Source organism: Sceloporus undulatus, chromosome 4, assembly GCF_019175285.1.
Source record: "Sceloporus undulatus isolate JIND9_A2432 ecotype Alabama chromosome 4, SceUnd_v1.1, whole genome shotgun sequence".
NCBI classification, from domain to species: Eukaryota; Metazoa; Chordata; class Lepidosauria; order Squamata; family Phrynosomatidae; genus Sceloporus; species Sceloporus undulatus.
This window is the reverse complement of record NC_056525.1, coordinates 196,820,940-196,847,236: the sequence shown is the minus strand read 5'-3', so window position 1 is coordinate 196,847,236 and position 26,297 is coordinate 196,820,940. Positions and strand designations below refer to the sequence as shown.

At 38.3% G+C, this 26,297-nt stretch overlaps 1 protein-coding gene across 1 annotated transcript in view; it reads right to left on the bottom strand.

Annotated features, from left to right (window-relative positions):
- The window catches only part of SNTG1 (syntrophin gamma 1), a 169,472-nt gene that overhangs the window by 41,356 nt on the left and 101,819 nt on the right, over positions 1–26,297 (bottom strand). Inside the window, exons 13-15 of the mRNA XM_042464439.1 lie at positions 17,520–17,636; positions 16,246–16,317; positions 5,227–5,379 (exon numbers count right to left, since the gene is read on the bottom strand). Coding sequence (XP_042320373.1) covers positions 5,227–5,379; positions 16,246–16,317; positions 17,520–17,636 — 342 coding nt within the window. The remainder of the gene's footprint in view (positions 1–5,226; positions 5,380–16,245; positions 16,318–17,519; positions 17,637–26,297) is intronic.

Genomic DNA, 26,297 nt, shown 5'->3' with positions numbered 1-26,297 from the left:
GGGAGTTTCTGTTAATACCAAATGATGGCTCCATTAAACTTTACTGACAGAAGAAGCGCATGGGGATGGCTCCATTACATGTTACATACGGGAGAAGTATGTGGGGGTGTGATAAACTTCGGCCCCTGATCAAACGATTAACAGTTTCCCAGTGCCCAATCTGCAGCACTTTGGAAATCTTTTGCTTGGAGTACTGCCTGGGTTCAGAGAGAGGAGGGGTTTTTTTTGGGGGGGGGGGTTAGGAAAAGTTGCTATGATAACAGAACTCTGCCATTCTAGCTATGTCTGACAATGCAGGATCACAGCCAATATCTTTAACAGCAAGTGAGATTAAGATGTATCACTGCAGGATTGACTTCAAACCATATTTACCTTCAAATAAGTTTCTTCTGACCACTCACACATTTATACCATATTTGTTTCAAAATGAGTCCCTGTGTCACTGGTCTTAGCCTCTCATTTAACTTATTACCACTATGAGTTGTTTGCTAGGATAATATTTCCTTTCATCCCATCCATATTTTGAGTTTATTATACAGTATTTTAAGTGCCTGATAGCAAAGGTGATTAAACCTTTTATAAAGCATTAAAATATAAAATATAAAAGGCAGTTAGAAAAAAGCATATCAAAATGAAAGTAGAAGAAAAAACACCCTTCAGAACATAAAACTCTAGTAAAACCAATTGTGTTAATATTCCACCATACACCAAAGCAGCTATTTAGCTTCACAACAATCTAAGGAAGGAAACAGTGTGCTATGTCACAGTGGCTTGCCTAAATCTGCACCAAAGGGGCGCCATACAGTCGTGTTGCCATGGCTATGGTGCCCTCCAGAGGTTGGATCAGGGCTACGGCGTGAGGTTGCCATGGCCCCGATACAGCCAGAAAGGGGTGGCCTGTATAGCTCCTTTGTCTCTCTATATGAACCTATCGGAGTCTTCAGATCCACAAGGGATGACTTTCTCTTGGTCCTACTACCATTACAGGTTCATTTAGTGAGCATATGAGAGAGGGCCTTATCAGTGGCTGCTCCTACCTTGTGGTATTACCTTCCACTGTCTGTCTCCCTGATTCCCTTTTGCCAGTAAGCAAAGACCTTTTTGTTCAAGTAGGCTTTTAATGAGTACAGTGGTACCCCGGGATACGAATGTGCCGCCTTACGAAATTTCCGGGTTACGAAAAAAATCCATTCAAAAAAACTGTTCCGGCTTACGAACGTTTTTTCGGGTTACGAAAAATTTTTTGGTGCTTTTCGGCGCTATTTCACACGAAATCGCGGCTTTTCCCCATTAGCGCCTATGGGTTTTCGGCTTGCGAAGGCTTTTCGGGTTACGAAAGCGGCGGCGGAACGAATTAATTTCGTAACCCGAGGTACCACTGTACTTGTTTTCAGGAAGCCTTGTTTTAGAGAGGTGGGGTGGGGGGTATGCTTTATATATTTATTTTACTGTTATATGCTTTTTAAAATGATTTTATACTGTTTATGACCTTTTGTTTTAATGTGTTGATTTCAAATTGTATTTAAATCTTATGGTTCGGTTTTGGCAGATTCCTTTTTGTGAGCTACTTTAGGTCACACCCTGGGAGAAAAGCTGCATAGATGAAAGAAAGAAAGAAAGTAGGCTTACCATAATTAAACATTCTAAATATGAAGACTATGGTCTGAAACAGTCAGGACAAAAGAAGTGGCTTCCAGCCACTTTTGGGGTGTGGTGTTCAGATGACACAAAAGTGTCTGGAAGCTGCTCTGAGACCAACAAAACCACTGGAAAAAGGAGCAGAAAAAATATGTTCCTGGTGGCAGCTGGCTTAGGACCTGAGCCATTTGTGGGCTAATTGCAACCAGAGTGTCTTCTGGACACTCCTTCAGGGCCATCTGCTTCACTCCTCAGTTCCCTCCCACATAACTTGCTTGCATGCAAGGCTGGCCATAGATAAACCATCAAGACCATGATATTTTGGTAACTGCTATTTGGAAACAGAGACATAGAACTTTATCGCACAGGGCCTTGAACAGGCCTGTTATTCTAAAAGGGGACATGATGGGGCTGGGAGGCAGCATAGAATGCATCTTACCGAACAAGGAGAACGCTGCCACCGCTGCCGCTGGACATTCCCATCACATTCTGGATGCATCCCAGAGGGGTTCTCATGTGTTCCTGAAAATCGCCCCCTAGGGAACACATCCGGAATGTGATGAGAACATCCGGTGGTGGTGGCGGCATTCTCCCTGTGTGGTAAGATGCGTTCTTTGCCACCTCCCGTCTCCATCTTGACACTGTTTCGAACGCAACAGGCAGTTCCAGGGCCTGTGCGATAAAGTCCATAGTTTTAGTCATGATATAAGCCTCTCCTTCATAGAGGAGAAACATTTTCAAACATTTATTGTCTGGAGCATGATCTTGCCTGACTGCTTTTAGGGGTATTTCTGTGTGTCAGGTATGGGCAAATTCAGCAAAGCAGGAGTCATTTTCCAGGTTGGTTGGTATCTTGAAGGCCACACAACTTAAGGGTTTAATGAGGAGTATGTCAAATTTAGTAAAAATTTCCAAGAGATGAAACTGACAAAATAAGACATAAATCAGATGAAATGGGTAAATATGTTTTTTTAAAAATTATGAGTATATAAGTTATTATTATTTTGTCATAAAAAAACAGTATTAAAATTAAATCTCTCAATCCATGAAGAATTAATGGAGTTTTGGTTGAAAAGAAGAAACATTTTTGTATTAATTATAAGTACTTTATCATTAAAATGAATTCACTCTAGAATAAATTATGTTCATTATAGATTGCTTTTAATTCATTATGGATTCTTTTTTTTTAATTAAGTCAGCTTGGGAAACTATTACTTTAATGTAGTATGGTATACAAAGAGTAGCAGTGGGCACAAAAGGAGTAAATTAAAGGCTTCCTTTTCCATTGACTAGGGATATGCTTTGAAACACTTTGAAATGTGCACAAAACCAAGTTTTCCACATGACTAGTAATGGACTAGGTAATTCACTCTGTGAATTCCACTGAGTAGTTTGCATTTAGAATGGTAATTGACAAGGTGATTTGGGTATGTTAGTCAATGGCACTGTGTTAGTGAATGTAGTGGTTTGCCATGGAAATTTAGCAGCAAACCACTTCAGCAGTTTACAGTACAACACAGAGTTTTTAAAATTTAATTGAGGGGTAGAAGGGGGAAGCATAAAAAGAAATCAGGGGGGCACATTTTGTTAATATGACTAAAGGAGAATGAAGAGTTTAATTTTTCCATTCATTTTCATCCTTTGTGTGTTTGTTTGTTTAACATAAACAGGTTGAGTCTCCATTTTCCAAAATGCTTGTGAGTAGAAGTGTTTTGGATTTATTGTGGTTGTTGTTGTTGTGGATTTTTGAATATTTGTATCTGCATATATGTACATAAGGAAATATCAAAGGGCCAAAGCAGATGATTCCACTCCAGCTGATTCCACCAAGATTGCGCCAACAGCCCACTCCCAAAGTGGGCTGCCACCACAGTCCCAAACAGACCACCATCAGGCGCAGATTTAATCTGCTCCTGAAAAGAACAGTTCAGAGCAGCTTAGGAGCAGCTTCCAGCCACTTTTGGGGGCATATGTCATCTGAATGCCATGCCCCGAAGAGGTGGGATGCTGCTTGTTTTGGCCCACCTGTTTTGGGCCTTGGAGATCAGACTCAAGTCTAAACACAAAATTCATTTATATTTCTTATACACCTTATATATATGCAAGCAACTTTATACAATTTTTAAAATTATTTTGTGCATGAAACAAAATTTATGTACACTGTACCATCAGAAAGCAAAGGTGATAACAATCTCATCCAGCCATGAAAAAGCTTGGAATTTGAATATTTTGGATTTTGGAGTTCTGGATAAGGGAAACTTAACCTGTACTGCTTTTATTGATATATTTTGTTATTTTTACTAAATAATGAACAGCTTTAAGTAAAGAACATTAATATAACTGAAATCCAGACAATTACTTTTATGTAGACATAGTTTGCTCTGCCAGACAAATCCATCTATCTCTGATATGGGATTGGGTTTCTTCAGTAAGTTAATGAGATAATTCAAGGAAGAAAGTTAATCAAGAAATGGGGGGGGGGAATGCTCCGAAACATTCCCACTCTGTGATAATGTCCTCTATCATACAGCAACATTGAACAAATTAATAAAAGGCTAGAATTCAACACTGCGATTTGCCTAATTCAATTTGCTTTAGCTGCAAAGATAACAACAAAGAACTAAACTTTTTTAGTTGTACAGTGTGCCCCTGTCTTACGTTCCAGACATACACACACACACACCTGCTTAAGACAAATTCTGCATTTGCTTGAGCCCCATTGAAACTAATGGGGCTTAGGCATGGCGGCATGTGTGCCATTTCCTCCTTGTCATACGGCTTTCAGTATAAGCTGAAAGCCACGTATGTGGCGCCAGTGTATGAGGAGGGTACACTGGGCAAGCCATGCAAACCACAGCAGCACAGAGAGCTCTGGTTTTTATTTGTTTTTAAATTATGCTTCCTGGTAGAAAGCTCATTCATATATGCAATTCTTTATAAACTAGCAACTCTTCACAAACTTTCATGTTGTTGTTATATGTCATCAAGTCATTTCTAATTTATGGTCATTCTAACAACAACAACAGAGGTAAACATATGAGAAGGTTTTCTTAGCAGGATTTGTTCAGAGGGGGTATGCCACTGACTTCCTCTGCAGCTGAGAGAATATGACTTGCCCAGGGTCACCCAGTGGGTTTCCATGGTTAAGCAGGGACTCAAAACCTGTTCTCCAGAGTCTTATCCAATTCTCAGACCACTGTGTGTATGTATGTGCTTTCAAGTCACCTCTTGATTTAAGGTGACCACACAAATTCCACAGTATTTTCTTAGGCAAGGAATATTCAAAATGTGGTTTTGCCACTTCATTCCTCTGAAATATAGCCCACAGCACTTGATATTCATTGATGGTCTTCCATTCAAGTACTAACCATGGTTTACCCTGGTTAGCTTCCAAGATCAGACAGAATCTGGTGCTTCTGAGACCAGAAAGGGTCCTCAACCATAATACCTTGACAAATATTTCTTAGCTGGCCTTTTCTTTTAGGAAAAAAAAGCTCATCAATGTATTACCACCAGTAATACTATTATTGTCTATCAAGTAATAATGCTATGAAATAAAAATAAGCATCACATTTTTTTTCTTTTTACCTGTATTCGTTCCACTTCTAAAAATGTTGCTGAATGGAAGGCCTTTTCCCATAGTAAGAGGTCACTTTCTAATTCCACAGAAAAGTAGAGATCCTCTCCTGTTTCGGACTGGACACCAAAGCAATGTTTTCGCCGATCCAATAGGTCACTATCCTGATGAAAACCTGGAGTTATATAATCTTGCATACATCAATTAATATTTCTTACAGTACAGGCCCATATGTTAAATGCAGAACAATGTACCTCTGCAGAACAAAGTACCATTTAATTTTGATGACCTCTGTTAACTTTAGCTGGTATTCTGTTGGTTTGTCCCAACTTGAATAGACCCATTCAATTAATTGTTAAATACTGAATCAACCTGTAGGTAAATCCAGTGGACTCAATGGCTCTATTCTAGTTAGGACTAAAGCAGAATTTAGGCCAATAATTTCAATATCTGAATGAAACAGAAACATAAATATGTTTTCCCCTCTTTAAGCAGTGAAATGTAGGTTGTCTAGAATGATCCAAAGCTGCAGTTTTCAATCTGTTAATGAACTGTGAAGCTGAAGGATTTCATGGCTTACATCCATGTTTTTTGTGAGTTTTTCAGGCTATGTGGCCATGTTCTAGAAGATTTTCTTCCTGGTGTTTTGCCAGCATCTGTGGCTGGCATCTCAGAAGATGTTGGCGAAACTTCAGGAAGAAAATCTTCTAGAACATGGCCACATAGCCCGAAAAATCCACAAAAAACATGTTATGAACTAGTAGCCAACATTACAATAAATTCTAAGGTTCTTTAATAAAACCTCTGAAATGTGCTATTTAAGTGTGCATTTTATACAGAGGATAGAAACATACATCAACTGTTTCTATACTGTACTGAATATAATATGATCACTTTCTGTGAAAACCACAGATAATGAAAACAAATATAAATCTATAATTCTTATTCTTGCTATTATGCTCTAGCAATGAGTATATATTTGTATTATCTGTTACAATGCCATTGGGGTCTTGCATCAAGATACACAACTGACTGACAAATCTAAATTCTGCAAACTTGTACAGACACACTACAACATGAAAAAATTATAGAGATTATCTCAGATAAAATGCATACCCTATCTGGACTTTTAAAAAAGCTAATTACATTTAGATGGATAAGTGACTACTGAGCACATAACAGATCAGTTTAGTTAATGATCCAATCATTCACCCTAGACCTTTTCCAATAACCAATCAATTGAGTGCATTCTCTTGTCTAATTAACTGTCAGATTAGACAAGAAGGATTAGTAGAAAAACATTTCTAGTGGATGGTCACTAACAATGGAATTCCCATCCCCAAACTTGTATCTGCTTGCCTACAACTCAAATTCAACATTCCTTTGCATAGATGGGTTGAGATGGGTTAAAAAACAGAAGTCCAATGCACCATTTGCCAGTTTTTGGTTGGAACAAGCTTGCTGTAAATCAAACAAAGAAAAAAAATATTTTGATTGACAGGCAACATGTGATGACATGTATTCTATGGGATATCCACAGAATAGCTGAGACATGAGCACAGCATCAGGCAAAGTTGCAGTGTATTTGCATCATGTTGTAGGACACAGGCTGATGACTCTGAGCCAACTATCTATAAAGGTGAACTATGAAAATGTTCACATGGGGGGTTTAATTGTCAAATAGGTGTGGCATACTTACTGATGTGGAGTGAAAGGTTGAAGTGCGTAATTTGTATATACTTGCTCTATTGTATACAAAGTAACTGAAGATAAAGCCTCTAGATCTCTTGGAAGAACCACTACATCTTATTTTGTTTGTGAAAAGTGGGTCAGAGCACTGCCAATATCAATAGTGGGGTATTTAAAAAAAAAAACCTCTGCTACTCTATTACAGTATTGTTTATTATTATTATTAACCTTTATTTAGTGGCATCTGAGTTGGTTTGTTCTCAGATTGTACTGGTAATTAGTAACCCCCTCATCAACATTTTTGTGGAATGGGGTTCAGTTTCTGTGGTCAGTGAAAATGGGCTGCTTGCAGTAGTTTCACCCAATGCATTGAGTTCTTGATTGTCATGATTTATTCAAGTTAGTTAAGGTGGATTAACTAGGTAAATCCAGGGCATGGTGAATGTACAGTTGTATGAATGTTAGTCCTGTTAATGTTCTGTTAAAGAAGATTGTGTTCCAACTGAGAAAAACAACCCTTCATGGACCATGAGGTCCAACTACCATCCAATAGCAAATATTCCTTTCAGAGCAAAGTGCTCAAGAAGGTGGTAGAGACCTTAACTAAAGGAACGACATAAAGTTTGAAAGACTTGAGACACATTCCTGCTTGGGCTCTGGCCAGATTATGGGACAGAATCTGTCTTGGTCATCCTGACAGCCTTTGGTGGGAAGGGGATAAGAAGTGCATGTTTGTTAGTCTTTCTCAACCTCTTAGTCTCTTATTAAGCTGATACTATTTGAAACAGCCTAGAATCCTATTAATGTAAAATAGATGAGGTGTAAATCAAATGAATTTAATTCATTCATGCACTAGCTCATGGTATCCTCCTGGATCAACTCTGTGGATCTGGTGGTTGTGGAAACGTTTTTATGATGATTTACTGTCTACAGGGCAAGTTCCAGAAAATAACAATGTGGGAAAGTATGCTAGTTCACTGAAATTCATAGTGGAATTCCTCAAGATATCAATTTTTGTCTCCAGTGCTAATTAATAGCTATGTGAAGCCAATTGGGCACAAACATTAGGGAGTTTGGGGTAGTGTTCCATCAGGAATTGGGGTGATGTTCCACCTGGAATTGGCTAGGAATTGATTAGGAATGGAAAGAATACACACACAGACAGACACACACACATATATACACACATATACATACAGCACTTCTTAAATCAGTATGAGCCCAAAACAGCTGTTATCTTGTGAGCCATCACTATTCAGTTCCTACATGATTTTCAACCTACATTCATCATTACTTCTAAATAAAAAAAAGAAGCCTGGCCTGTGCTGAGGTGGCTTATGATCAGAGTTTATTTGTGACACAGTAAACAAGTTGAGTAATAGATCTCAGCCTTGTTTTAAGGGAAATAAATGTTAGTTTGAAAGGTCATAGACCTCCCCTTGCTTCACAACCCCAAATCCATCTTTCACAATCCTATTTTCTTTTCACCCTTTCAGTTTTATTTTTCAAGTTAGCCTGGAGTCTTAGAAAGTGTTGTCATTTAAGTCTCTTTTATGAGCAGCTTGGGCATGGGAACTTTCATTTTAATTTAGGATGAAAGCAACAGCAAATAGCTCACAACAGAAAAGAAGAGGTCAGAAGGCAAAAACAGACATGCCCAAGTAATTATTGTTGGCTTTACCATTCCCTTCTCCCCTGCATCCATATGATCATAAAACAGATCAAGAAGCTTAGACTATTTCTAAACTTGAGTCCAAGATTCAAGACCAGAGAAATTTCTAACAACTTCAATGTACTCAGAAGTTGTTTCTTGTATTGTTTCAAATAATAACAGATACATCACTAATTGAAGAGCATCAGCAAAGGTGTCACACAAATCATATTGGATTACATTACTGACTTTTTTTTACAATATTTATATTTCAACAACAAAAGTCAGGTCTGGTTCTAGGTGTCTATAATCAGCTTCTTTTTGGATAATTTTGAATGAGTTTGGGTAATTATTTTCACCCCTTTTACAAACAATGATCCCCCCCAATAATGATCTACTTTGAATGAAGTTGTGTATTCAAAACATATTAACAGCATCTTCAGTCACCCAACTTCAAATTGGTATATGATATACAAGAATATAAGGACAGCACTGCATGGGCAGACCAGAGGTCTATCTGTACCAGAATTCTGGGGCATCCACACTGGGCATGGGCATAGAAGGGTATTCTAGCTCCCTTCTGCACAAAAAACTGATAAGCCAGCATAACTTGTCAGAGGATTTTTTAAGGTCAGTTGTACTGTGCAGGACTGCCTTTGTCCATGTACCAGTAGACAATAAGTCTATTTTACATGCTTACATCTTATTCTCTACACTGAATATAGCCATAATTAACTGATAAACGAAGGAAGGTTTGAAACCAAAAAATATTGTCTGATTATGTAAAAAGTCTTCTTTACATCTTTTTAACTTGCTCCATCCCAAGTGCTGGCTACTTAGACATGTCATTTGAATTCTTCTGCTATAATAAAGCCAGATGGAAATGCAACATTCTCTTGGCTTTGTCTCCATTTGACATTCCCATGTTTTCACAAAGTTCTGCTAGTTTCTACGAAATGTTTGTAGAGCCCAAAGAGCCAAAGTAAATGTCACAAAAAAGTACCTCAATTGATCTCAGGTCTACACATCACATGCAACTACCTTTGCATAACCCATTCTTGACAAAGCAAGGTGAAAACACTGGTCACTTACAGGTAGAACTGGAGTCAAGCTATTTATACAAAGTTACACAATGCCTCACCATGCACAGTCATACAATCAAGTAAACAGGCAGTTTTTACCAAGGCTATATATCAGGATGACTAAGGCTGCATCCACACTGCAGAAATAACCTGGTTTGACACCATTTCAACTGCCGTGGCTCAATACTGTGAAATTCTGGGCACTGTAGTTTGTGTTGGCCCCAGAGCAGAGCTCGGTTTCACTATGGGGCCACCACAAACTACAGTTCCCAGAATTCCACAGCATTGAGCCATGGAAGTTAAAGCAGTGTCAAACTTCATTATTTCTGCAATGGGGATGCAGCCTTAATTATGTGCTGCTAAAAGCTAGAATTACTTGAGGTGCTTCCAGCTGGAATAAAGTGACCACTAATCTTCCACTATTATCCAAAGGTTTAGGAGGTCTAGAGAATTTTGCATGCATGTGTACCTTACTATCCCCAACACAAAGTAGATGTGACCTAACTGAATCAGAAGCACTGTCATCTGCCCTTTGCTAATCCCACAGCACCATTTTACCATCCTATTTGGTGAGTGTGCATGCATTTAATTTTTTTTAAAAATGTGCCTACATTAAAAGGGTAGTGGATGTTAGCATTATGTCAACTAGCATCATTCTATTAAGATTGTAAATGGGAGCCAGTATCTCCCTTGACCCTGGGAGGCCAGATCTTGAATCACTGCTCATCCATGGAAAGCCACCAGTTGACCTTGGTAATTTACACTTGCTCAAAGGAAAGCAATAGCAAACCTTCTCTGAATAAATTTTGCCATGATATGGTTGCCATAGGTTGAAGCTGAAGTGAAAGCATATAACAACAACAGCATAAATTCTTTTTTATCTGGTCAGTTACACTTACACTCACAGTTTTGCTTTCTCTAATCAGTCTCAACCTCACCCTTGAGTTCCTTAACAGTTTTATGATTGAGATAGAACAGGTGTTTTTTTTTAAAGTGTGCTGAGACACAAAATGAGTTTGGGAGTGGGGACAATGTGCTGTTGGAAAACTCATGAGATGAAAACCACATACAAGAAGATTATTAATGTGACACAGGGACATTATGTAAACAAATTAGATCTCAGTTTCAAAACAAAATGCCTAAAAATATTGAAATACCTTCTATTTGTTTAGAAACTCCTCCTGTTCACATTCCTCTTCAGTCAGGAAACACTTTGTCATAAAGAGTCTTTAAGTACGCTTGTTTTGTGCCTTGGCTCTATCTCATACCCCACTCTTTTGGGAGGAATCTATGCTGGAATAGTGCTAGTATACTGTTATAGATTCACTGGCATATTTTGCCAGTTTCAGATCCTGAAGTGTGGTTATTAATAGCAACAAACAAGCAAACAAACTCTGTGAATATTAAAAGTGAATATGCTGCCGATGGTGACTGTACAGGGTTAAAACAGCCAGTTTTAAATAAAACAATTTAAGGGACTGTACAAACAGCTCCAAAGCGGTGGTCTCCAGCCACCTCTTCTTCAGCCAGATCGGGGCTGTGGCAACTGCATGCTGTGGCCCTGATCTGGCCTTTCAAGAGCACAAAAAGGAGAAGCAAAAAGGACACGATAGCCATGATGCCATGGTTATACAGCACTCCTTCCGCGCTGCATTGTGTGGACCAAGTTAAGAGAACAAAGCCTGATGAGTGCTGTGAAAATCAAGAAAGAACATCAAAACATGGCCTGTCTGCTTAAGAGCAACTAGCCCAAAGATACTGAGCTGTGTTAAAATAACCTCGTAGGTGTTATAAAATAACCTCCATAGGATGAGAGAGATTATGTTTTTACTCTCTGAATATTGTTACTGTGTGCCTTCAAGTCATTTCTAATGTACAGTTACACTAAGACACTCCTTAGAAATTTACTTGGCAAAATATGTTCAGAAGGGACTTGCCAATCTCTTCATCTGAGGCTGAGAAAGTGTGAGTTGCCCAATGTTATTCAATGGATTACCACAGTTGAGCTGGGGTTCATATCTGTTCATACCTGAGTCCTAGTCCAACATGTATACTAATCAGACCACAATGGCTCTCAAGGTAACTTACAGAAATATGCAATGAAACAATGTGTAGAAATGCCTGGATAAAAGGTCTATAGAGAAAAAATGCCCATAGAAATAAGTGTCCATATTTTCATATGAATATTCTAGTTTTGATTTAAAAATAAATGAATCAGTGCATGTAAGAAAACTGCAACTTTACAGTCACACTCTACATATGTTTATTTTATTGTAAGCTATTTTGAGAACTTTATATAAGGAGAGATGTAAATTAATAAAATAAATAAAATGAATAAATATGTACAGTCGCCCCTCCTAATTTGCGGATCTGAGATCCACATCCTTGAATATGCACGGAGGCACGACCTCCACTATTTACATTGGTGTGTGTGCATGGTGCGTGCACACTGGCCACGCATACAGGGGCATGTCCCATTTAACCCTATGGGGCTTGAATAAGCATGAGCCCCCGTTTTTGCGGGAATGGGTGGGTTCTGGAACAGATCCCCCCGAAAACAGAGGGTCAACTATATATTCCTTCTGTGATCAGTGAGTCCTCTCCCTCTCTGCACATTGGTAGAGGCAAAAGGACATGCTTTTCAAGACAAAAATGACTTTTCAATCAGAAAAGCATGTCAGACAGCTGAGAAAGGAGGGACATCCCCAACATATCATCCCAAGTCCCCATAGACAGCTCCTCACAGTGTACCTCCACATATTATTATTCTATTCACTTACTGAATAAAATATATGGTGGTTCCTTCTTAGCTGATTTTTGCTGTTTTTTTAAACTGATACAGCAATCAAAAATATTTGATAATTACAAACTCATCACTCTGTAAAATTCTGTATACGAGGTAAGGTAAAGGCACTAAGAAGCTTCCGTGGAAAGTATTTCAAATCACATATTTGTTTACTCTTTGTAATTGTTTTATTTACCATATTTCTACTCTGACATTTTTTGCATAACTAAAAAGAAAAAAATATATAAAGAAGATGAAATGTGTTTTCACTTGGTCCCTCCCCCACACTCCATCTGGGGAACTTTGCTTAGTTTTAGCAAAGATGCTAAAATATACATATCTGTAACCTGTAACCAGGTTTTATTTATCATGTAGAGAGATCAGGGTGTCTTGCACACTACTCAGTTATAGCACTATAGTTCCACTTCAACTGTAATGGTAACAACTAAAGAGTCCTTGGATTTGCAGTATAGGGAGAGGTGTTCAGAATTCTCACCCAGAAAGCACAAGTTCCTCAGGATTCCATGGGATACTAATATAGCAGCTAAAGTTGAACCATGGTGTCATTATTGCCTAGTGTGAAATGGCCTCAGGATTAAATCCTGTTCCCTGATCAGTTAAAGCCCTGCTGAACCATCCCTAGAGCCTTCAGATTTCATCAAATTATCCACACAGCTTCAAAGGGCTTTTATTTAAACAAAGCAGCTTTTATTTATACTACTGAAGCAATTTGGGACATCTCTCCTTCAAGACCTGGTTCTTCTGTTTCTCTTTTTCTGTGGCAAGAGTTTCTAGAACGGAATAAATACTATAAACTCTGGCCAAAGAAAGAGAAACAGAAGAATCAGCTATTGAAGAAGGGTCTTCCTTAAACACTTCAGTAGATAGATAAAAGCCTTTTTAACAACAGCATGCCTTATTAATGTTTTGTTCCACAATACCAGAGTACATCTCTCAATTTCCAGCAATTCACAGTGTTTTCTCCCCCTCAACTCTCTCCCATGCAGCTTTAAACCTGTCTTTCCAACTATGTCCCATTCTGCACGGGCAAAAAGTATGTACTAGGTACATTCTAGGGTTACGAAAGGGCGTCCCTTCCGGATGCCCTAACCCTAGTACGTACCTAGTACGTACAAAATGGCGATGCCCTATACACATGGGCGTCGCCATTTTGACGTCACGGACACTTAGCGTCTGCACGTCGTGACTCACTTATGATGCCACAAGTGTGCCATTGGTGCCTTGCAGCATCACAAGTGCACCGCCAAAAGAAGCCTCTTTTGGGGGCTTCTTTTTCAGCCGATCGGAAGCCTCGCCATTTGGAGGCTGAGGCTTCCCGGTGGTGGAAATGGAGGTGCTGGCAGACCACCCTTTTTGGGCAGTCTGTAAAGTGCCTATATTAGCAGAAAACAACTCTTAAAAATAGTAAAGGTGGCATATTTAAAAAGTTGTTTTCTACCTATGTAATTGTAAAGACAGATTTGAAGCTTTGTGGACAACATCTGATGAAATCTCAAACCTGACCTAAAGAGGTTTTGCTCCAGGTTTTATCTCCTATGTTGCATACCAATGAGAATAGGGCAGACTGAACAAGAACCACTTAAACATTCATCATCTTGACATAGTAAAACTATCTGAATGCTCATTGATAGTGATTTTTAATTTTTTTTATCAACCATGTTTCTCTTCCCTTCAGTGTTGTGCAATACATGCTTCAGAAGAGAATTCCCATTGCTTCATATTCTGTTTCCCCTCCACCAATCAGTGTGAAATTTGCTTTTACAGAAGTGTCATTATTGTGTTCAGTTAAGCAAAGAGGTATTGGCATTAGTAATTGTTGATTGTTGTTTAAATGACTATTGCCAAGGGGAACCATTGGGGATGGATGGATGGAGGAAGGGATGAAAATGAAAATGAAAAGGAGTAACTTGAGAGCATATTTGAACAGAGAAAGAGAATACTAGAGGCAGAAACTAGGGAGCACATTTAGGATAAAAGGATGCCTATGCCTTCTACAATAAATGGACATGATGCAGGGAGACTGGCTTGGCACTAATCATTGCCTTGAGTCCAACTATTTGTGTGATAAGAATTACTTATGCACACAGCACACCAAAGCTCAGGGCCTTATCATGCCTAAATGACACTGACTAGATGTTGTTAAAACACTGAATCCTTAGAAGCCATATTAAATTAGGATAGAAAATGCTATGATCCTCAAAAATTGCTTCAAAACTTAATGATAAATGACCATTTTCAAATTTAGTATAACTGGAAAAGATTTCAACACTACTGTTGAAATCAGTAGTGTTCATTTATCGCCAAGATGTGATAAATCTGAATTTATTTTCCTATCATCATATAACACAATGTAGTAATATTAGGCAAATTATGACTTTTAATTCAGCTCTTGATAGAAGTGTTAGCCAAATAGTTTTTTCTGCATATGTAATCCCAGAAATAACCCATTGCAAAATACTGTTGCTTGCATGCATGTACAGTTAGTTACTCCCCCCCCCCCCCACACACAAAAGACATTGGCAGGTTTGAGATCTGCTGATTTGATTATTTGTGGATTTGCCACTGCGCTTCGGAGGCTTCTGCTCACCCCTCTGAAGCCCGAGACCTCCACATGCACATTCAAACAACAGCCTCTCCCTCCCTTCTAGCAGCTCTGGCTCAATGGAAAACCAGTGAGAACAAAACGGATAGCTCAAAAAGAAAAGTCCCTAAGTTCCTAGAACTGTCCTCTGTTGAGTTCTCTTTGGTGGGTCTCTCTAATATCCATGACCCTGGATGGATTACTAATTAGAGTGGCACACTAAAGAATTATCATTTATAGTCCTTTTCTTGAGCACACTGGAGAGGTAAAAGTTTTGTTTGAGACTAAAATGTTCATTCTTATAAGGTCTCAGACTGATTTTATATTTGGGTTGCTTAAGTCTGAGGAAATCTAAACAGTGGATTCCAGATATGGTGTGGCTTAAGTACTAAAAAGGAAGGGCCTAAGGCAGCCTTGATAGTTCCTGAGATGTGACAGTAGTTGTCAGATGCTAAATCTAACCTGGAGAAGAACTGTAGTCCAAACCTGCTTAGAAATTAATCCCTTTAAAATAAATAATTTTAAAACCCTTTCCCTCTTACATCATCTGAACAGGGACTGTATAGAGCTAACTCCAATTGTTAGTCCCATTTTGAATCAGTTCATTGAATCAATATGAAATTAGGTAAGTGAACACTTACTGTATGTAGGTTGCATTGATTCAGAAGATCTACCCTAGTTGGGACTAACAACAGATTTAGGTTGTTAAGACCTTAAGATTAAGACTGCCTAGTGATAAACAAAACAAAACAAAACAAAACAAAAATACAGGTGATGCAAGCTGTAAGATAGGGGAGTGAAATCTGTGGCTGTCCAGATGTTTTGAATTATGATTCTCTCCGTTCCTTTTTACTGACCATGCTGGTTGGGGCTGGTAGGAACTACAGACTATAACATTATGAGGGCCAATATTTCCCAACCCCCACTCAGTGTTCTCATCATTGATTTATAGGATTCATTCTCACACTGAAGACAAAGCTCCATGGCCACATTCTGGCCCACAATCAATTCTTTCACCACATCAGAACATTCTTTTGGAACTGTCAAGCCACACCACTAACCTGCACTTGCTGAATTTTAGTGGGTTGTAGGTTCGTTTGTTTGTTTTTAGCTAATAGTAGCAAGGATGGCATTCTGCTCTGTGAATACACCCATGTTATCAACCTATGACAACCCTCCTTAGCATTTTCTAAACTTAAGTCATGCTTTTATTCTTCATACCTTGAGTATCTTGTACATGATCTCATACACAGAAAATGTTCTTTCAGCTCGTGTCCAGTCCCACGTGGTAACCTTGGGTGAAAATACACAAAATATAACTGCACCCAATTACTTTGGGGAAATAATTAGATTTTTGATACATGATCTATGCTTTTATTCTGTAGTTTTCATGTTTGACAGATCAGTTCTGTCCTCCTGATAGTAACATAAGGAAAATATACAGGTCAACAATCTGTAATATCTAAATTTTCGATAGAAGGTACCCAATCCATCTGGTAGGTTCTAGCAATCAAAACATGAAACTGAACACAACTTTGGCTATCTACAGTGACTGGTTGTTATAAGAATAATGGTTCACTCATGAAAAGCACATCCACTGGATATGCATTAACCCCTCCCACCCTCTCAGAATCCCTCTGCCATATACCACAGCCCCTCTCACTCAGGAGTAACTTCTCATTCTCAGAAAATGGAATAAAAAAGTCACCTTACATCCTCATCCCTCCATTTATCTGCCTAGGTTCAGGTCTATCTGTCTGAACTAAGAAAGTGACTCAGGACAGCTGCCTTCATTCCATTTCTTTGAGGATGAAGCAGCAACAAAATTGTTCACCAGATGGAAATTCAGTCACTAATGCTTTTTAACTGAACACTATTTGTCTCTTATATTTATTGCTTTCCCCTCTGAACTGCCCCCAGATAGATTTGCTAGCATCCCTTATATTGCAAGATTATGTTCCTGCAGTGATCAGGAAGTAGAATCGATGAAGCATATTCTTTTGTCTTGAGGTTTCTATAAGCAGGGTCAACAACAAATGATGAACCCATTAATGGTAATTCTATGAGAAAAATCAGCCCGATTTTATGTCAAATTCTTATTAGAAAATCAGATTCCCAGTGGGAACTTAGTAGTTGCCAAGTTTTTGTCATACATGGTCACCCTATATGCAACTTTCAGCTTACGCTGAAAGCCATTCAACAAGGAGCAAATGGTGCTTGTGATGCCACATCGCACCACCTCAGCCCCATTAGTTTCAATGGGACTCAAGCATACACGGAATTTGTCTTATGTGGGGAGGGGGTCTGGAACGGATCCCCCATGTAAGACAAGGGCACACTGTATCTGAAATAAGCTCTGTCTGTACAAATTGACTAATTGTTCCTTGTGCTTTTAATTTATTTTATATGTTGTGAATTTCATTTTGTTGGGTCTATGCACTCTAATAAAGAATTGATTGACGTTGACTGGAATAATATATGTGAATGATACTTACTGGAGGTGCTATAAATTTATAAAGTGAAGAACCTCTCAGTGCTAGGAACTTTGGTGTATACATTCGGTCCTGAAGAGAATCTTGTTCCCGTTCTTCTGTCCAGCCCATGTAGACTATCTAGCAGAAAAACCAACAGTTTTAACAAATTCTACACATATATTACTTCAATAACAAACATGCTGGGTATCAAATATAACACCAAATAGTCTATTCTGTCAGCTGAACATTCATGGAGCAATCGGAATCTGTGCATATGTGACACAAGATTCAGGAGCATACAAATCCATGCTTCAGTATATATGTCACCTATGGTTTCTCCCAGACAGAATTTCCAGCCTGCAACTGGCCCAACAACCTTTTGATAACTAATTTTTATTACTCTTACTTTGTAACTATATGAAATAAATGCTATGTTAGCCTAGAAATCTGTTTTCCCCTCTTGCCTTCACCAAAGAAAAGAAGTTCACATTTGTTTTGAATAATTCAGTGAAAATGGTGACACAACAGTTAAGCTTATCATGGATTCAGCCACATGTTGCTCATGTGATCACTTCAACCTTTTTGCCACTGTGGTTACCAGTTTTCCAAATGACATTGATAAAGATGCCAAATCATAATGCACCTGGGAGCATGGCCATTTGCTAGTGAGTCATGAACCTGAGTCATAGGACTAAGCAAGATGTTTTGTCTGCCTTTGAGTTGTTTTGGAAATGAAAACATGACTCAAGAAATTTCTGCTACATCTGTAAATTACATTCACTGTGAAAGCGAATCCCTTGGCAACAGAATTGGAGAATGCAGAATGTTTCTGATTTATGGTACCCATGATTAAGATCTTTACTGAAACCATTTAAAAATAAGTAATTATATTTTTGTGCACTTAGAGGGGGGTTTTGTCCTCTTTTTCCTACTTAGTTCACCACCAGCATATAGAATGAAGCAGACAGTGAGTTTTTTTTGATCAATAAGAAGACTGTTTCCTTTACCAGTTTTCTTGTATGAACTTTACTTTTACGTTTATCAGGATCAGACTGGATGTCTGTTTTACTAGATTGTTCTATACTGTAGAACACTGACCCTTTGGCCTAAAGTGGCAGAAGTTTGATTTGGTGGTAAAATCCCTCAGAACCTTCACAAAATGTACCAAGGAAACATTACTTGAGGAGGCAAATGAGAACAGCTGCTGAGAGACTGTATATCTATATTTGTTGTTAACTGCCTTCGAGTTGATCTGAACTCATGGCAACCCTATGCATGAGACATCTCCAAGATCCTCTGTCCTCCACTGCTCCGCTTAATTCCTGCAACCCCATACCAGAGACCTCTTTAATAGAGTCCATCCATCTAGCATGTGGCTTTCCTCTCTTCCTGTTTCCCCCACCTTTCCCAGCATTGTTGTCTTTTTCAATGAGTCCTTCCTTCTCATGATGAGTCTGAAGTACGACAGCTTCAGTTTGGTCATACTGGCTTCCAGTGAGGTTTCTGGCTTGATCTGTTCTAGGACCCATTCATTTGTACTTTTGACTGCCCATGGGACCCTCAGCACTCTTCTCCAGCACCACATCTCAAATGAATTGATTTTCTTCCTGTCATCTTTCTTAACTCTCCAGCTCTTACATCCATACATGGTTATAGGGAATACGATGGCTTGTATGATTCTAATTTTTTGGCTCAGTTATATATCTTTGCATTTTAGAATCTTTTCTAGTTCTTTCATAGCCACCCTCCCCATTCTTAATATTCTTCTAATTTCCTGACTGCAGACCCCATTTCTATAAATGTTTGATCCCTAGTATATATCTATATAGCTCATGCAAAAGCATATTTAATTATCTCGACTGGCTTTGTGGCAGAGGACAGTGTCTGGTGGATATTGTTCTACTTACAGTATATTTATTAATTAAAATGTTCATATTCCACCCTATATCCAAGAACCTCAGGGTGGCATGCAATAATCTAATTTAAGCCATTTTGAATGTTTTTTTAAAAAATAATTTACACTAAATGTGATTTTTAAAATGATTTAAAACCATTTAAAACAGTTTAAGACAATTTAAAAGACAAACATATGCAGACTTGGATACAATCAGGGCCAACAAGCTTTAGGGCAAAACTATTTTTACTTGGCCCTTGAATGACACTAGTGTTGCTACCAGTCATGCTTCTAAAAAAATGGTATTCCAAAAACTGGGGTGCCACAATATGGTAGCATCTCCTCCAAATCCTCCCACAGAGCATTGCTCCTACTGGCAGGACTTATTAACAGGTAAAGTAAAAGTCTTAAGGAATCTAAGGCTATGTCTGTACTGCACAAATAATGCACTTTGACACCATTTGGTGTCATGGAATCCTGGGAAATGTAGTTTGTTGTAGCACCAGAGCTCTCTGACAGAGAAAGCTAAATATCTCACAAAATTATAAATCCCAGAATTCCACAGCATTGAGCCATGGCAGTTAAAACAATGTCAAACTGCATTATTTCTGCAGTGAAGATGTAGCCTAAGTATTACCATACTGAGTTCCCTAATTTCCTGCCTAGGACATCCCGATAGTGGTGGGAATCAGGCATTTCTCTAGATATTAAAATTCAACAGCCTTGTAGACTATTTGAGGACAATATTCTATTGACAAGGCTAGCTATTAAGTTGTAAGTAATAATCATTTTCTATAATGGGAAGATAGCATAGTTTATTTACATAATGTCTCTCACACAGCTTTTTCTAAGGACTTGAGGTTATGAGAGTCTGATCTACTCATCCAGACAAACAAAGCCAGCCAAGCATGAGAGAGGACCAGAGAGATTTCATTTGTTAGCAAGAATGAATGTGGTTCATTCCGCATATTCTTCCCCAAAGACTTGATAATATTTCATAAAGTTTCTATCACTGTTATTCATCAAACAGCATAAAGCAATTTTTGTATGTGTTGATGTATTGATATTTCACACTGGACTTTGTATTTCAGTACAAAAGCAATCCTGAAATTTAAAAGCAATTGCTCTTCCAGATACTTTCCCCTTACTCCTCTACATCATGAGAAAGGATTAGATTGATTTTCAGACACTTGTTTATTATATTAAAGATTTATTAACATATCATTTCTGATCCAGACTGCAGAACAGCTGGTAACTTTTAAACACACACAAGAAAGCAAGATATCAGAAGCTATACTCAAGGCAGTGTCTTACTGCACTGCAAGACGTAAATTGGGGTGAAAGTGGTCCTATAGATTTGCTTAATCTGCTGAAGAATGGGTTTTATTCTATGAAAGCTTAAACAGAATTCCAGACTTAAAGATCTGTCCATGTACTTACACCTGACTTTACTACAATGTAAAAATTGAGCCAGGATAGAGTAGTGGTTTGAGTGTTGGACTAAGACTATGACCAGTGTTCAAATCCCTGATTAGCTATAGAAACACATCGGGCGCCCTTGGGAAACTCACACTCTCTTTTCCCCAAAGAAAGGTAATTGTAAATCATCTCTGAACAAATCTTGCCAAGAAAACACCATTATAGGGTTGTCCTAGGGTCGCCATAAATTGGAAATGACTTGAAGGCACACAACAACAATGGTATGATAAATAGTTCATAAAATGCCACATGTGGGGTAATCTCTGTTGTTGTTTTTTAAAAATGTACAGTGAAGAGGGTTGCTATAAAGAAACTTCTGTGATCTTTTCACAAAATCTATTTCCTTGTGATTTTGGTTCCTTCACTGTACCAATCTGAGCCACCTGACGGTATTCTTCCCTTAAGGCTCCACTCATTCTCCCTGTTTCCTGTTAGTTATATTGGTAACTTTTTCCACACAACCATAATTCCATTTGCATTTCTCTTCAGTTAGCTTAACTCCTTAGGCCTTGTCCTAAATGTTACCTCAGTTGCTATTAGCATATACTTCTGATTCACTGTACTGTGATTTATTTTATACTGAGAAGAAAATATGCTCCTGAAGAGAAGCTGACATTGAGGAATAGTTTAAATTCAATTCCAGGAAATAGCTTCATTGTTCTCTCTACTTTAATCTTTACTCCCTTTCTACATTTCCAAGGTGACACGTCTTCCTAGCAATTCAGAAAGTTTTATTGTTTGAAATCCTGTATTCTCATTTTTTTTCACCTCTCTTTGACTGTGCTTTCCCTCCTCCTCATTTTGTTTGAATTCTTGCCATTGTTTTTTTTAAGCTAACAACCCCTTTAGACCAGTGAGAGAGGGCTTTGATGTGATTTACATGACTAAACATCCTACGTCCCATCAGATTTTTTTTTCTATTCAACTTGAATGTATTGTATATACTCGTCTATCAGTTGAAAAATTTATGTCAAAAAATGGTCCAAAAATCCTGGATTGACTCATATATGGGTCAATATGGTATAGTTGCTGACAAAATGGTGGTGGCAGCTCTTTCAGATTCCTTTGCCAAAGTGTGGAGAGCAGAGAGTGTCCTAAAAGAAGTGCCAACCACTTCCCTGCTGTGGAAGGGAAATTTATTTTATTGTATACTATCTATCTATCTATCTATCTATCTATCTATCTATCTATCTATCTATCTATCTATCTATCTATCTATCTATCTATCTAGTATACAATAAAATAAATTTCCCTTCCACAGCAGGGACGTGTTGGCACTTCTTTTAGGACACTCTCTGCTCTCCACATATAAAAGAAATGTCATGGATTGGTTTGGACTCAGTATTCCTGAAACATTGAAGACCTTTATCACAGTGGATGCAAAATCAGAATAGGTGTTCTGGCCGTTGACAGGTAGGAGGCTCATTATTTTTTCCTTGGGTCTGTGTATATTTCATAATATTTCTTTAGATCTGTACTTTCTTGAACTTTAATATGGTAATAATGTTCTCATTCCACCTCTTGTTTTGTGAAATAATTCAACATACAAAAATTTCAATACATGAAAGCAATGGTCTATATTATAATATTTATGTAGGCTGCAAACCTATCTTTGACTAGAAGAAGGATTCATTGAACTAGTGGAACTTATTCTAAAAAGATACAAATAGGACTGCACTCATTTCTTCAATGGAACTTGTTACAGTACTTCGTTTTCTTTCACTGGGACTTTACTTTGAGCTAGATTCAATCCTAATAATGAAAAACTGGGCTTTATTGCCATCTTGCATACAATATTCCTTACAAAAACCTACCCCTTTTTATGGCAAACTACCTATAAATACTATTTTACTACCTTGTAGGTTTAAATTTATTTCCAGTTCCCTGGGATAACAGACTTGCACTTTAATTATCTTCTGCTAATAACACAGTATCATCATCAGCATAAAATTTATTCGTCATTGACCGTGTCACAAAATGTAGCAAAAGCACTAAAGTTTTACAAGTTAGTTGCACTCGGATATAAACAATCACTCGTTCACTTATACAGTCATTTAAAATCAACTAAAACTCTTACACTTCAAAATTTCAGCAGGTCTGGTGCTAATCACCATTTCTCCTGAATTTAGCCTAAAATCATACAGTTACAATGATTAACTTCATTACTTTCAATACACTACAATCTTGATGTCTGTAATATACACAGATTTTGAGACAGTAAGCAAAATAAAATAGCAGTCTTGCTGGAAGAAGACGAGCATATCCAGAATCTGAAATATTTATAATCTCAATGTTGGTAACAATCATTAAACTCGGGACAAGACCGAGCCAAACTTCAAAACTCTCAGGTTCTTTACCTGGAGATCTTAATCTAACACGGTTTACTGGTTGCCTATATTAGTTCCGTTTACCATTTGGATCGAAGTTTACTATATATATACAGACTTTGCTCCCGAATATTCACTTTCATTTTGAAAATTCATGCTGCTCACAAGGTTTTGACAGACATTCCCAGAGAAGACAATTTGTTAAACAGTTTGAAAGTGAAGTAAATTAGTTTTTAAAAATATAAAATAATTTCTACCTTCAGCAGCATAATTAAAAAATAATTCTGTATTGCATGGATTGTCAGATTCCAGGATTATGGAATCTGTTGTTTGTTTCTTTTTCCTAGAACCCAGAGAACTGTAAGAATGTTTGGTGCACAATCCATTTGGGATTAAAGAATTTTGAGAAAAGGACTTTGGTTGGAGTACTAAAATTAAATACAACTCATACTCTTTCCACACAAAAATCTCCACTGTTTACTTCCAGTTTTATTTATTTCACCTTATAATGGATCACTAGGTGTGCCATTTTGATGTTAGAATCATAGAATCGTAGAGTTGGAAGAGCCCATAAGGGCCATCCAGTCCAACCCCCTGCCATGCAGGAAATCTCAATCAAAGCATCCCCGACAGATGGCTATCCAGCCTCTGTTTAAAGACTTCCAGGGAAGGAGACTCCCCCACACTCCAAGGGAGTGTGTTCCACTGTCAAACAGCCCTTACAGTCAGGAAGTTCCTCCTAATGGCGAGGTGGAATCTCTTTTCCTGTAGTTTGCTTGCATCCATTGTTCCAGGTCCTATTCTCTGGAGCAGCAGAAAACAAGCCTGCTCCCTCCTCAATATGACATCCCTTCAAATATTTAAACAGGACTATCATATCACCGCTTAACCTTCTTTTCTCCAGGTTAAATATCCCCAGCTCCCTAAGTTGTTCCTCATAGGACATGGTTTCCAGACCCTTCACCATTTTAGTCGCCCTCCTTTGGACACGTTCCAGTTTCTCAATGTCCTTTTTGAATTATGGTGCCCAGAACTGGACACAATATTCCAGGTGGAGCCTGACCAAAGCAGAATAGAGTGGTACTATTACTTCCCTTGATCTAGACTATATTTCTATTGATGCAGCCTAAAATTGTATTGGCCTTTTTAGCTGCCGCATCACACTGTTGACTCATGTTCAACTTGTGGTCTACATGGACTCCCAGATCCCTTTCATATGTAGTCACGTTCAGCCAGGTGTCCCCCATCCTATATCTGTCCATTTTATTTTTCTGCCCTAAATAATAATAATAATAATAATTATTATTATTATTATTTGTATCCCGCCTCTCCCTGTATTGGATCCAGGCAGGTAACAACAAACAAAAGAATAATAAAAATGCTACACAACAACCCTGAAGTAAAATCATAGCAAAACATCCTAAAACTCCCTCCCATCCTAAAATAGAGTTAAAACAGCAATTCCCAATAAAATTCTCCCAACAAAATCAATAAAATCAATCGCAATCACTGTCTGGTGGGAACAGCTATGCCATTGGAGAGTGAAAATTCCAAGGAGGTTAGTTTGGGAAGGCCTGCCGGAAGAGGCATGTTTTTATTGCCTTCTTAAAGGCCTCCAAAGATGTTATATGGCGGATCTCCTCTGGCTGGCCATTCCAGATTTTTGGAGTGGCAACAGAAAACGTCCTCTGGGAAGTCGTTATCAGGAAGGTTTTCTTAGACTGCAAGCGATTATTTCCAGAGGACCTGAGCGTTCGAGAAGGATTGTATGGGAGGAGGTGTTCTCTCAGTACATTACATTTTTCTGTGTTGAATTTTGTTAGCTTTGGCCCAGCTTTCTAATCCATTCAGGTCATTTTGAATTTTTATCCTGTCCTCTGGAGTATTAGCTATTCCTCCATATTTGGTGTCATCCAAAAATTTGATAAGTATGCTCCCAATTCTGCCATTCAAGTCATTGATAAAGATGTTGAATAACACTGGGCCCAGGACAGAGCCCTGTGGGACCCCACTGGTCACTTCTCTCCAGGATGAAAAGGAGCCATTGTTGAGCACCCTTTGGGTTCGGCTGGTCAACCAGTTACAAATCCATGTAACAGTTACCTTGTCTAGCCCACATTCTACAAGACTGTTTGCAAGAATTTCATGGGGAATCTTGTCAAAGGCCTTACTGAAATAAAGATATACCACATCCACAGCATTCCCTTCATCTACCAAAATGGTCATTTTATCAAAAAAAGAGATCAGATTTTTCTGGCATGACTTGATTCTCTGAAACTCATCAACCAAGCTGGTAATTTTACCAGAGAGAGAGAGAGAGATCAGATTAGTCTGGACTGACTTTTTTTCTCAGAAACCCATGTTGACTTTTTGTGATTATGGAATTGCCATCTAGTTGTTCACAGACTCTCTGTTTGATCTGCTCTAGAATCTTTCCTGGTACTGATGTCAGACTAACTGGATGATAATTGTTGGGATCCTCTTTTTTCCCTTTTTGAAGATGGGGACAACTTTTGCCCTCCGCCAGTCTGCTGGGACTTCTCCTGTTCTCCAGGAGTTTTCAAAGATTATTGCCAATTGCTCCAATACTACATTTTCCAGTTCTTTTAATACCCTTGGATATAGTTCATCTGGTCCTGGAGATTTATATTCATTTAGATTAACAAGGTATTCCTGTACTATATCATTACTTATTCTGTGCTGAATTTTCCCTATTCTGTCATCTGCTCCTTAATTCTCAGGTTGAGCACCCTTTTCCTTTTCTGAGAACACTGAAGCAAAGAAGGTGTTGAGTAATTCTGCCTTTTCTGTCTTCTGTTAGCATTTTGCCATCTTCTCCATGTAGTGGCTCTACCATTTCCTTCTTCCTTTTGCTTTGGACATATCTAAAAAAGCCCTTTTTATTGTTTTTAACCTCTCTAGCATTCTATGCTTTAGCTTTTCTGACTTTACCCCTACACATGCCTGTTATTTCTTTGAATTCCTTTTTTGTGATTTCCCCCTTTTTCCATTTCTTACACTGTACATGTTCCATTTCAAGGTTAGCTCATTTGAAAGTTCCTTAGACATCCATCCTGTGTATAATTTAGAAATAAAGTT